At 36.1% G+C, this 13,050-nt stretch overlaps 1 protein-coding gene and 1 pseudogene across 10 annotated transcripts; both read right to left on the bottom strand.

Annotated features, from left to right (window-relative positions):
• Positions 1-1,271: 1,271 nt before the first annotated feature.
• LOC137746675 (putative glucan endo-1,3-beta-glucosidase BG4 pseudogene) lies at positions 1,272-2,969 on the bottom strand (annotated as a pseudogene). Its single transcript, XR_015952297.1, has 2 exons — positions 2,838-2,969; positions 1,272-2,389 (listed from the first exon to the last, which is right to left on the bottom strand). The product of XR_015952297.1 is annotated as a putative glucan endo-1,3-beta-glucosidase BG4 pseudogene (transcript).
• A 4,797-nt stretch (positions 2,970-7,766) lies between these two features.
• On the bottom strand, positions 7,767-10,949 carry LOC137746492 (E3 ubiquitin-protein ligase SPL2). 9 transcript variants are annotated; one of them, XM_088688356.1, is made up of 6 exons: positions 10,476-10,949; positions 9,736-9,908; positions 9,238-9,659; positions 9,044-9,165; positions 8,380-8,499; positions 7,767-8,157 (listed from the first exon to the last, which is right to left on the bottom strand). In XM_088688356.1, the coding sequence occupies exons 3-6, from the start codon at positions 9,238-9,240 to the stop codon at positions 7,845-7,847; spliced, it is 558 nt and encodes a 185-aa protein (XP_088544482.1). In that variant the 5' UTR covers positions 9,241-9,659; positions 9,736-9,908; positions 10,476-10,949; the 3' UTR covers positions 7,767-7,844. The 9 variants fall into 9 exon arrangements, 6 of the variants coding, with proteins under 6 accessions (XP_088544482.1, XP_088544484.1, XP_088544494.1 ...); XM_088688358.1 differs by having other exon boundaries at positions 9,238-9,654; XM_088688368.1 differs by having other exon boundaries at positions 9,238-9,628.
• Positions 10,950-13,050: the final 2,101 nt, after the last annotated feature.

Genomic DNA, 13,050 nt, shown 5'->3' with positions numbered 1-13,050 from the left:
TATACATGAATTGGTTGCTTCATTAAAAAGTTTTATCAACGATTTCAAATGGTAGAATCAACAGAATAACAGTTATACCCTCAAAACTAAAAATTTTACTCTACTATTACACTACGGCTAGTTGATCGTATCTTTCCAAGGAAAAAAAAGGTAGAATAAAGAATTGCATGCTGATACATCCTACCTCAAGGAACACTAAGCAGATTAGCGGCGCGCTGTGGTTTTTTCCGGAAGGATTTGATTAACTGAAGGCTGATCCAGATGATGAAAATGGAGTCTGTGGAAAGTGACCATTCCTCTCTTTATATATATATGTTTAACTGTTCTGCAACAAGTACAGATTCAACTAATTGGAGATAAGAACACAATTTTCGGGGAAAAATGGTGAATTAGGAAGTCCGCAAATTAGCTAAGATGCTACAACAAACGGATAACAGAAATCCACAAATTTTCACGAAACCTTAGTATTTGTTTTGGTTTCTTTGATTCGTTGAATCCCCATCACCACTCGTCATGCTCGTCACAGATTTTCATTTATTTTACTTTTGTTACCTTGTTTGGTTAACTGCTTACTTCTTTAGTTTTACCCATTTAATTGTATTATTTGACTTTCAAAGTTACCTGTCTTATAGTATGATTGCGGAAACAAGCGACTAAGTGAGTCCATTTTGCTCGCACATGTGTGGCCTTATCCCCTTCTAAATTAAATTATGTCGTGTGTCTAAAAACTAATTTTGGGAAGTTATTCCTGATAAAAGGAGAGATTACTGAATTAATTTCGCGGATAATTACTTAAGTAATTGAGCTCGTTTGGATATACTTTTAAAATAATTTAAAGTGCTTTTGATGAAAATGTTTTTAGAACCAATCCTTAATAAAAATGAAAGTAAATTATGAAAAAGCACTTGAAGTGCTTTCCGCAAGAAGCACCAGCTATGTGCTTTTGAAATCCAAAAACATTATTTTTTGTAAAAGCGCTTTCAGTTATTTTAAAAGCACATACAAACGAGCCATGATTCATAGAGTGTAATAGTATATCTTTTTCTTTGATTGTTTAAAAAATAACGAAAAAACATTCATTTTCGAACATCCACATCCAGTGATGTTCTCCATGAAACCATGTTATTATGGCTCGAATCCATGATTGAAATTTACATTTTTTTGCATTCCAATTTCCATCCAATTCTTCTTATATGTTCAAATTTCGAAATTTAATAAACCGATATGGTGTTGCAATTGAATGAAATACAGGATGAAATCAAGTCGAAAACTAAAAGAAAACTCAGATGTGTAACTTTATTGATGAATACATGAAAGATTAATTACATATCAAATTGATATGTTGAATCATTAAAATACAGTGTAAACAGGTTTCATGGTAGGATAAAACAGCCCGAAATTTTGCTCCACACCAGCTGGTTTCTGATTCTCATTGAACAGGGCAAAGATAAAGCCTTCGATGTAATGACCAGGTCGTTTTGGTGTCCCTTTCAGGGAGGTTACGCGTTTCATGAAATTCCGGTTATATGTACCAGCAAGCTCCGGACTAGTGAAAATTCCGTTCCCGGCAGAAGGCCAGCCACTCTCCGATACCCCCACCTCGACACCAGCTCCCCCGACTCTCTCCATTGCTGAGATAAAAGCATCAACAGTGGCATCAAACAGGCTGTAATAGCTCAAGTTCCCGTCGTGTACGGGTGTTGATGAATTAAATAGAGCATATTGTAAGGGAGCTTTGGTAGGGTTTGATGCATAGGCAAAGTAAGGATACACATTGATCATAAGTGGCGATCCTCGAAAAAGTAAAAACCCACAAATGGAAGTCATGACACCGCTCGACTGTCCGTTGAATTCACCCTTTGAAGGTGGAAATGAAGTTTTTAAGGCAGTCCCTGGTATAACAGTGGAGACTTTAATACCACGGTAGCTCCTTTCGTCGAGGATGTTTTGTAGATACTGCATTACTTGCCAAACGTAGTTTCCTAAGGGACCGGGAATAACCTCGTTGCCAACGGTGATGAAGTAGATGTTAACGTCATTTAGGTAGGGCTCTATATTGTTATCAAACCAGTTGTTCACAGCACCTTGGCTTTCTGCCAAAGCTTTTAAGTTTTCATTAGGAACGCCTACCATGACATCAATGTTTTGCCCCCTCAGTGCCCAGAGTACATCTGGATCAGGATTGAACAGCCTTACCTTGCCAACACCATACGCCTTCAAGAGTTTAACCACTTCTCTAGGTTTAGGTAGGTCATCCCCCAACAATCCATAGTTAACGCCAATGTCAACCGAATAACCATCCACAACACCTTGAATCGCTGCTAGAAACGACAGCATGAGCGCAATCCATTGCAAAACTGCCATCACCTTCTGATAACCGATCGAGTGCCTGTTATATATGTAAACCTTCATAAGTGTACATAATAAACTAATGAGAGATGGGACAGAAAGCAAAAACTGTGGAGCTAGCATCCTGTCCAAAAGGACCGAAATAGTATAATACGAAACTATATATAGCCTAAACGGAGGACAACCTTCCATATACGTACAAACTCTCTTAGAAACCATATACGTATAATATACATACATATACATCCATACATAAATTTGTTGCACTCTTTATGTGATTACTTTCATTGTAATCAAAATATTGATCCTCTCAAATTTCTTGCACTCCTTCCATACAAATTTTTAGATTATGCACAGGAATTTCTTCAGGAAACAGTTCTATCAAGAATATCCATCCAATGGTAAAATCAACAAAATAACAACCCTCAAGTACAGATCGTATTCTAGAAAAAAAAAAAATGAAATAAGGAATGGCAGGTTGATACTACCTCAAGATACACTGATCAGATTAGCGGCGCGCAGTGGTTTTTCTACAGGAAGGATTGGATTGCCTGATCCAGATGATGAAAGCCTAGTCTGTCTACCTTATCTAATTTGAGTCTCTGATAGGTGTCCATTCCTCTATATATACACACACACTAACAATTAGTGCTCTGCAATTACAGATTCAACTGATTCGAGATAAGACGGTAATTTTATGGAAAAAGATGGTAAATTTGGAATTGGACAAATTAGCTAAGAATACAATTTTTTATTTTATTTGAATTGGTGATGAGGATACATGCTATTGACAGCTCTAACAATTTCGGCTTAATGAAAATTTGAGAGACTTTAATAGATTTATAAATCTATGGATTTTTATGGAGTTTAATTGATTTGTAGAGATTTTATATAAAATTTTGATTCAATTCTCTCGAAATCTCATGGGAAGAGGTGAGATTTGTGGATGCTTAAAATACACTACAAAATCTCTCCAATTCCCTCTAATTCCTCAACTTTCTAAAATTCTTTAAAATCAATTTCTAATTGAATACAATTGGAATGTTATAAACTTCTTTAAAATCCTAATTGAATACATCCGGATTTCTAAGAATTTTAATAAACTACCTTCAAATTCTAATTGAATACACCTTTAATTTCAGAGAATCATTTAAAATCCCGATTGAATACCTTTAGATTCATTAAAAGAATTAAAATCCTTTAAAATCTCAATTGAATACACCCCCTCAATTAACATTTTACTCTTTATAGCAAGTTTTAGTCATGTTATACTTTTTATTGACATTTTGACCAATATTTATCCACATTTCTCTGTTCGATGGGGAATTCTAGTAAGGCTGTAAATTGATTTGAAACATTTCAAATTTGCACTAGGTTCGCAGATGGCGGTTTACAGCAGTGAGGAAAAGCAATCCTATCCTGACAACTAAAATTTAACCCATTAACGATATCCGTTGTCAAAAAGTAAAAAGTTGTGAGTTTCTGCATTTTTCATTTCTATGTTTCATTTTCGTATAGCTCTGAGTCTTAATTTGATACATTTTCATGCTGTCACCGGCGATTGCTCGCATGGATGCCGTTGACTCTGATCCACTTATTCTAGGTCTGACAGTGATCGAAAGGCTCAATAAGCTTCAACAAAACTGGGGATCTAAACTGACCTATCTTCACGTGGCTCAAAACTGGTACATTTGTTGCTGGGTTCACTAGAGAGCATGGAATACAAGCTGTGGCTTCCCGGATGCTGATTCGGTGTCCTACGTATTGAAGAAATGAAATCTTTCTAAGAAAGAGATCAACGATCTTCAGTTTGAATTTTTTCTAAGAAAGAGACTGATATTATATCTCTCTGATCTTTTGTTTCTAAAACTGTGGATATAAAAAAATCACGTATATGTTGAAAGAGAATAGAACAAAGTTTGTGATCTCTAATTCAATGAATGAGCGAGTCTACTGATCATTGATATTTATAACAGTACAAAGCTAATAGTAATCCGTGGAGGACAAAACTAATGTTCAAGTGATAACATAATTACAATTCAAAGTAGATTAGAAATTGGACTCCTGATAGGACTATATCCAGTCGTGGAAGAAGATAATAGTGGTTTATCATATGTGATAATCAAAGGCATTATGTTTGAAAGTGTTAAAAAAGATCTAGGAAATAGTAGACCCTAGAGTCTTAAATTATTTTTTTTGGAAATTACTAAAAAATAGTAGCCAATTATATATGAAGTGTTTTTACCGGTAAGCACACGTTCCATGAGTGAGCTGAAAATTTACAAAGGTTATTACCAGTAAGAACGCTTGTAAACTTTCAAATCTACTAATGAACGTGTTCTTACCTGTAAGAACATGTGTAAATTTTCAGCTTTACTAATAAACGTGTTCTTACCGGTAAGAACACGTTCATATATGACTAGCGTCCTGTTTTGTATTAATTTCTAAAAAATTAATTTTAAGCCCCGGGATCTACTTTTTCCTAGATCTTTTTTTAAAAAAAAAATTATTCCGAAATAATAAGCAAAGTGCTAGAAAAATGCATATCATAACAACCCTCATGAATTGTTAGCAGAATGTAGGGGATGACATGTCTTGACAAGCCATGACTTGTCTTGACTAACTAACCCTCCCATTGTGGCACGCCATAACAAGACTTGTGAATTGTCGACAGAATGCATGGCATGTCATGACATGCATTCTGTCAACAATTCACAACGCTTATCATGTCGGGACCAACATTGATGTTTTGGCGTGCCACAATGCGAGGCTTAGCATGTCATGTCCATGCATTTTTCTAACATGCGCTAACCTTCACATTGTGGTATGCTAAAACATCATTGTTGACATGCGATGACATGTCACAAGTCTTGACAAGCCATGACTTGTCTCAACACACTAACCCTCCCATCATGGCATGCCATAACAAGCCTCGCAAATTGTCGACATAATGCATGGCGTGTCGGGGCCAACATCGATGTTTTGGTGTGCCACGATGCGAAGGTTAGCTTGTCATGCCATGCATTTGTCTAACACTTGACACGCTAACCCTTGCATCATGGCACGCCAAAACATCACTGTTGACATGCATTTTGCTGATGTTTTGAGCGTTTGGCATGTGATGGGAATAGTGTTTTAAAAAACTCGCCTTGGAGCTCGCCAAGGCGGCCTTGGACGTGGGGCGGCAGCCATTTCGCCTATGTTTTGTGGGAGTAGATGAAAAACTCACCTAACTTTGTCGGGGCGCACCTTAGGGCATTCGATTGGGCGTCGGCTTTGTTTAAAAGTTGACGAAACCTGGAAAAAAATCCAGTTGAAATCTGGGTTTTTCTTGGGTTACAGAGAGTTTGGAGAAACGAAGAAGATGCAAGCTTTTGTGGCTGATTTTTCTCTTTCCTAACAACTTTTTGTCATCATATTCTTATATTATTCTTTTTTGTAAGTTTTTGTTTTTGTAGTATTTTCTATATATTAAAAAACTAAAAGATAAGCACAAAGAATTTTTTTAATATTTTTTATTTATAGACCGAAAAATCTCAAAAGATATCTGTACTTTTTAGCATAATTTTGTTATATATTATTCTTTGTTTTTCTCTTTTAAGACTATATATATCTCATCAAGATATTGTGTGTATATATATATATATATATATATATATATATATAATTCCATGGAACGCATCACCTACGCCTTTGTCTTTTAAAACATTGGATGAGAATGTTATGAGATTAGGATGCCGTGACATGCATTACCAAAAAGTGTCTTCAGGGCTTAATATAGGGAAGCATCAACAAAATGATGCCGTGACATGCATTACCAAAAAGTGTCTTCAGGGCTGAATAGAGGGAAGCGTCAACAGGATGATTACGTCGATAAACAAAATCAGAAACTGTTCTCTGTTTTGAAACTCTACTACGTTTTGTGTATCATATCTTTGTTTTGTCAATCAATAAAATCAGAGCTCCTATCGTATACTGGTTTGTCAATCAATAAAATCAAAGCTCCTACAGTGTACTGTCGAAAGGCGAAGAGAGCTCGAATAAGTGTCATCAATGCTTAATTTAAATTTTAGTCACAACTTATATAAATTTATATAATACCTGCAAAGTATGAGGTGCATCAAACCCAAAGTCAGTCGTGAAGCAGGGGCCTCTAGCAGAGCAAAGTAATTGGTACTACTCACTTATTATCTGCAATGATCCATGATTGTTTGCACCTTGGCTAGAGAAAGATGCCTCTTCCGTTTCTGTAAAATCAACATACTTCAGCATTTGCACCGCCAGGTTCTCTTTTGAAACAAACCATCTTGGTTTCAGGATCAACTGGAACAACAACATTTCCACTAACCCTTCTCGTCGTCAAGTTAAAATTCCCATCAAGCACTTGATTATCTAGGTGTAAATCTCCCTGATTGAGAAAACTCCGCTGTTCCATTCCGCACGTGCTCCTCAGTTCTACTACGTAGTGATACACAATTTGTAGTTTTTTCTGTATTATGTTCCAAAATTTTACCATTGTCATAATCCTTTGGGTTTTCTAAATCGAAAAGATCCATGCATTGGGTTTTCCAACCTTTCTTCTGCGCAGATGCTACAAGGAAATTGCGATCCAGAGGGTTTTCCAACCTTCAAACCAAGTACTGTACAAAATGGATCATCCGCGCGAAATGAAGAAACGATTACACATTAAAACAAAATCATATTCATTAGGGTTGAGCAGAAAGAATTAATTTCAGGTCACATAAACAAATTAAATCAGTTTAAGAATATAGGAAAGAAGGGCTTACCGTCATAAATAATGTCTGTTAACTTTAATTGACAATCATAATATATTTTTAAACATATAAAAATCTAATGAAAGTTAAAGAGTTCAACCCACAAATTTTCAGTTTAATATCGTTTTCTAGTATAAACATGAAAATAAGTACAAAACCTTTTATATTGTGCAAGATATGAATCAATCAGCAATTGATTAGTTTCTTAAACTCCCAAAAAAATTGAAATCAAATGAAAAAAACGTGCATAAATCAATTTATATCTTAGTTGAACGATTCAAAATTCTAAAATCATCGTCCGTCGGTCAAAACGAGCTTGTTTTTCTCAATAAGAGTGTCTTAGGGTTTTAGAATAAAGATTGCGTGATAATAGTATTTGATTATTGGGTGTAGGTTTATTGATAAATTTTAGTTTTATTGTTAATTTATAAGATTTAAACCTACCTTTCACTGAGAGGTAATGAATAATACTAAACCAATGTCCTAAGTGGCGGGTGAGTTCAGTTGTTGAGTCTAGTAAATGGCCACTCCTTTGGCCTTTAGGATTATATTGGAATGGATAACCCCTTGAGATCATGCATTCGTGAAGTCAGTGATCTGATATCCCTTACCCTTATTTTGTTAGGTTCCTTTGGTTTGCATGATTATCTTTTTCATTTATGCACACAAATTTTCTCTTGACATTGAGAGCCTGAACATTGAAAGATACATCGATATGATCTAAGGGTCATAGATTCGCACCGAAAGGAAGAATTCTTCCCGACAAAGAGGGCACTTTGGTGAAACTAGATTTCTCACATTTACACTACAGAGTTCGCAACAAATCAGATGCCCACAAGGAATGAATGCGTATTGCCTTCTACTCGTATGACATACGACACACAACTGCTGCTGTGGAACATCAACCGCTGCATCCACTCCTACTTCAGCTTGAGTTTCAACGTTGCTCTCATTAGCAGGGATTGATTGCTGCCGCTGCCTTTGTTGCTGAAACAAATATTCGTAAACCAACACTCTCCATCTATTCCAATTCCTGAAACAAATATTTGTAAATCAACAAGAATTTAAGTTTTGTCAAATTTTTAATCCTTGGTTGAACGACGGTGAAGGAACAAGAGGAGATTACACGCGTGTTATCCAAATTCAGTAGCACTACAAAAGGTTGACCCTTAGACGAGCCTATAAACATACAGTAGCGATAAAGGTTGAACGTAACTTGCAAGACAAGAATTTAATGTTTCAAGGAAAACTGTACCTGGCAACAGAATGGCCAAGGACTCCGATTGATATTGATCCAAGAACAATCCCACTCCAGAAGAGTATTTTTGTGCGTAGTATAAGATCTACAACCATCTGATCCTTAGACATCTCAGAGCTGCAAAAGATACAAAATCACTTAGGCCATCTTCAATTGAGAGAGCTAAAGGTCCAAAAGCCAAAAAAATAGTCTAATTGGTCCAAAAACTCATCTTCAACCAATGGATGAACTATAATTCTATAGAGCTCACCACCAGACCATTATTTGGCCAAATGTAGCCCACATTTTAACCTTTTTTTGGGACCCAGCTCTTCAAATGCAATAATTAATTTAAATTTAACGGTTAGATTTGAAAATATCCAAAAGTAATTTAATTAAATTAACTAATAAATCTAAAGTAAAAACTTTAAAATAATAAATTATTGAAGGGCTATGTTTAGTTTCTTTAATTGGAGATGATATATGAGTATGGTCTGACACTGTTCATTGCAAAATAATTTTTTACAAGATTATAATTATAGACAGAGTTATATTTAACTATTTCGGTTGGAAATAGCCTTAATGCACATCAAAGTACAAAGAGCTAGTATTAAAGCACAATTGCCATAATAAGATTAGTACTGAAGATTCAAAAGAAGGTGCTGAGAACAAAGCCACTTACAGAAAATAGGGAAGATCCTTGCAGGGCCTGATTACCGGCACTCCATTTTTGAAACTGTAGAGACCAACAGCACTAATTTCCTTTCCCAAAGGAAGAATCTTCACGTCATCGAGCACACCAACCTTCAAAACCAAAAGCAAATCAGAACAAAAAAAAATTTACATTAAAAAGATTATAGAAACTAAAGACACTACCATCTCCAATTATGGATAGGTTGCATGAACACGGACACGGAGATTGCGACACGCAACACGATAAATTTCAAAAAAAAGGAATACGGACGTGGCTAGGAATGCCGATTAAAATATAATAAACACAATAATCATGTTCATCAAATTTGTTCACCATACACAATAATTAAAACACAAGATATCTTTTATAAAAATGCCCCAAAATATCTTTTATATTTACAAAAAATGCCTCTACCGTATCTTGACCAGTGTCTTAATCGTGTCTTGTTCGTGTCCAAACCGTGTCGAGTACGTGTCCGAGGTTTTAGAGTGTCTATTCAGCCGGCTCCTTTCGGCCCGAAAATGCCCAAACCCCGACTCCAGCAAGCATGCTAAGGTGGGCTAAATCCTAGGACTGCAAAATACAGCAAGACGTGCAGCCTGACCTATATTCTTTTGTTAAAAAAAACAGCAAAGTAGTAAAAATAAGCACAGTAAGAGCCAAAAGTTTGCAAAACTCACAGGGTACTTATCGCCAATTGTGTCTTCAGGGCTGAATAGAGGGAAGCGTCAACATGATGATTATGTCGATAAACAAAATCAAGAATTGACTTCAGGCCGAAACCACGATCAACAAGAATAATACTATCATCAGACCGCCATCCGAAAAGGGCCATCCAATCGCTAACTACACACTTCACACAAAAATTCAATTTCCAATTCAGTATTATGCAAATAGACTACAGGTAAGACGGATTATAATTAAATCTCAATAAATTAATAACCTTAAGACCAAAGAAAATCTACTAATTTAGCAAAAAAAAAAAAATTGATAAATTTAACAACTTATTAATTAATTAAGGTATTCTTTATCCTCTTTATTTTTTTGAACAAACTTTCTTCAGAAACATTAGAATTTTATATTCTTTATTAAGTAACAATAATATATATTTATTTGACCAAATAAAATTCATAAATCTAATCATTTTTCTTAAAATATGTTATAAATATATTACATTATTTATTTTAATAAATATTTAAAAACTCTATTTAAGTTAATATTATTAACTTACATATTACGTTGAAGAGATTATTTTATTTTGCATTTAAAAGAATTAAAAAAAAAATAGAATTTACACGACACATCAGAAAATCATTTTTAGGCAAACGTTATCTCAACTCGGAACCGGACCGAGGTTATTAATTTAACGGTATTAAGTTATGGAAGTTTTTGTAGAATAATAAAAAAAAACAAAACGCACAGATTGGGTTCTCTGAAAATGTAGGGTATTCTGAACAAGTACGCCGGACTTGAAACTATTCCATTTGCGGTCGAAGGCAGACTTGGCTTCAACGATGCCTCGTACGACAATGAGCTTTGCGTCGGACTGGTCGGATTGATCGAGCGCTGGGTTTGAACGGAGCCCGGAGACTTTGACGGAGGGAGCTTTGCGGATCTTGCGTAGGGCTGAAGAGTAGGAGCTGAATTTGTGGAGAGTGAGCACAGCGGCGTACGCTAGGGCGAAGCCCACAAGGTGGCTTTTGAAGGAGAGGGCGAGTCCGGGGACTAGGGAGTTTAAAATTTGACCGCGCGGCATTGCGCGCGGTGGTTGTCGTCAGTATTTGCTTATACAAGGCGGGCGACGGATGAGAGAGCACGGAGAAGTTGTGAATTCATAGTGCATATTTATTTTTTCTTAGTCTCTCTCCTTTTTTGTCCTTTAAATTCTAATTGAAAAAGGAATCCCAATGTCGCGTTACATTGCCATTTTTCCTTTTTGACTTGAAAATCAGGAACAAGAGATGCCCTCCAACCCATTTAAACACCTCCAGCGGTCCAAATTTGCTTGGGCAATTGGTGGCCCATGCAAAGCATGTCCAAATACCCATGCAAGATATGCTCTGCTTTTGTCAGTCGGTTAGGCTGACGTTAGCATGATGTCAACCATGTTTATTATTTTTCTTTTGTTATGTGCGTGTAATACATGTGCTAAGAGAGGAGAGCGGTCAACATAAATTGCAACAATGGGCTCCGTTGCAGGGGTCCAACAGCAGACCCCAATGGCTTGCTGACGTGGCTTTGGAAGGGCCATTGGATTTCCAACTAAAAAAAATTGAAAAAAGTTAATATTGTGTCATGTGTCATGTTCTGGACTCTCGGATTAAATAATAATAAAAAATTCAACGATTAAGATTAATCTAATCATTAAAATGGAAAAAATACAAAAATATTAGGGGGGAAAAGGGAAAAAACATCTCATCCCAAAATTTATTGTATCTATATGCCGAACCCGTGAAATTAAGAAAATGACCATGGTAGGCTAAGTGGAAATCCTACGTGGACCTCCGAGCTATTCCCTTACTTTGGCTATTTTCTTGTACTATTTAGATAACACTCGTCCTTATGAACATGTATGATAGATTCTCAACTTTGTGCACCCGTTGTCCCAAATTGACCTACGGGGTCTACAAGCCCATGAATCAATTAATGTCATTATCCATGAAGCACTTCTTAGCCAAAAGTCTTTAATTCTATTAATTAGAATTGTTAGGAAGTGAGCATATACTCTTTTAAAAGGATTGAAAGAGTGCAAAGCTCTAGGAATATCACATTTTCTTAGAACCAGATAACATAAGGAATCATATCACTTTAACTATGAAAAGTGACTACATAGTTATCCAGATAACATAAAGAATCATATCACCTTAACTATGAAAAATGACTACATAGTTAAAGTGATATGTTTCTTTATGTTATATGGTTCTAAGAAAATGTGATATTTGTAGAGCTTTGCACTATTTCAATCTTTTTAAAGGAGTATATGTTCACTTCCTTATAATTCTAATTCATAGACCCTTCGAGGATATATTTCTTTTATTATATGAAATTCAAGTTGTCAACAAAAAAAATGAAGTAAAAAAATACCATACATATAACATAGTGTTTTGATATTCATTTAAACAAATAATCATATTGATTTAGGGTGGTGCTATCCACACACTTCTTTTTACCTCTCGCACACTTCAGTTAATTTCTGTCCAATGGGTCGTGATGGCAATATGGTTCTTGCAAAGAGTAGCAATGTCGTGGTGGAGGTATAAGAAGGAACAAATCCCCAAGGGCGAAAGAGAAGAGTGGATATACTCAAGCAACGATTTGAGAGCAGGTTCATGCCTCCGAAATACAAGACCTGAAATTATTTGAGACTTTACTTTGCGTCGAGGATTCCAAAAAGGTCACTTGCAGGCTTCTCTAGCGGCATTTGTGAAATGTACCACATATCTCAAATTCTACGATGCTTTACTTCGCATTGAGGATTCGGGAAATGCCCCGAGTGACAATCTTGGTGATGAAGGTAGTAGCATTCAGCATGAGAGCACCAGGGGGCAGTCTTCCTTTGAACCCTGATAGAGTTAATCTTTCTAACGGAGCAATTACAACCCTGTATCTTCTAGTGGAGGTTCCAATTCCAGTACACCACGTTCTGAGGTCTAAGTCTACGAGTAATTCTCGTTTCTGCTCTCAGGACAGTTCCAGCAAATCCAGTGCTCAAAATTGTTTTCAATACAAGAGTACATGTTGTTATACATGCGGTCAGCAAGGACATCGGGCTAACCAATGTCCCAAAAGTAGCAGAATTAGCTCACAACAGTCCCTTATTAGCCAAACTTACTCATAAGAACTGGCCCTTTCAATTGGCCGCATATGGAGGCGTCATCCACTATCAGAGCAATACTACGCTATATCCGAGAGCTGTCAACTAGTATTCAGACGGTCTGGTTCCTATGCTGAAAGCACTATGTAACACCAGAGAGGCGCACCTCATTACTAGGATG

Source organism: Pyrus communis, chromosome 2 (assembly GCF_041283825.1).
Source record: "Pyrus communis isolate YQ-2024b chromosome 2, ASM4128382v1, whole genome shotgun sequence".
NCBI classification, from domain to species: domain Eukaryota; kingdom Viridiplantae; phylum Streptophyta; class Magnoliopsida; order Rosales; family Rosaceae; genus Pyrus; species Pyrus communis.
This window is presented reverse-complemented; position numbering and strand designations above follow the sequence as displayed.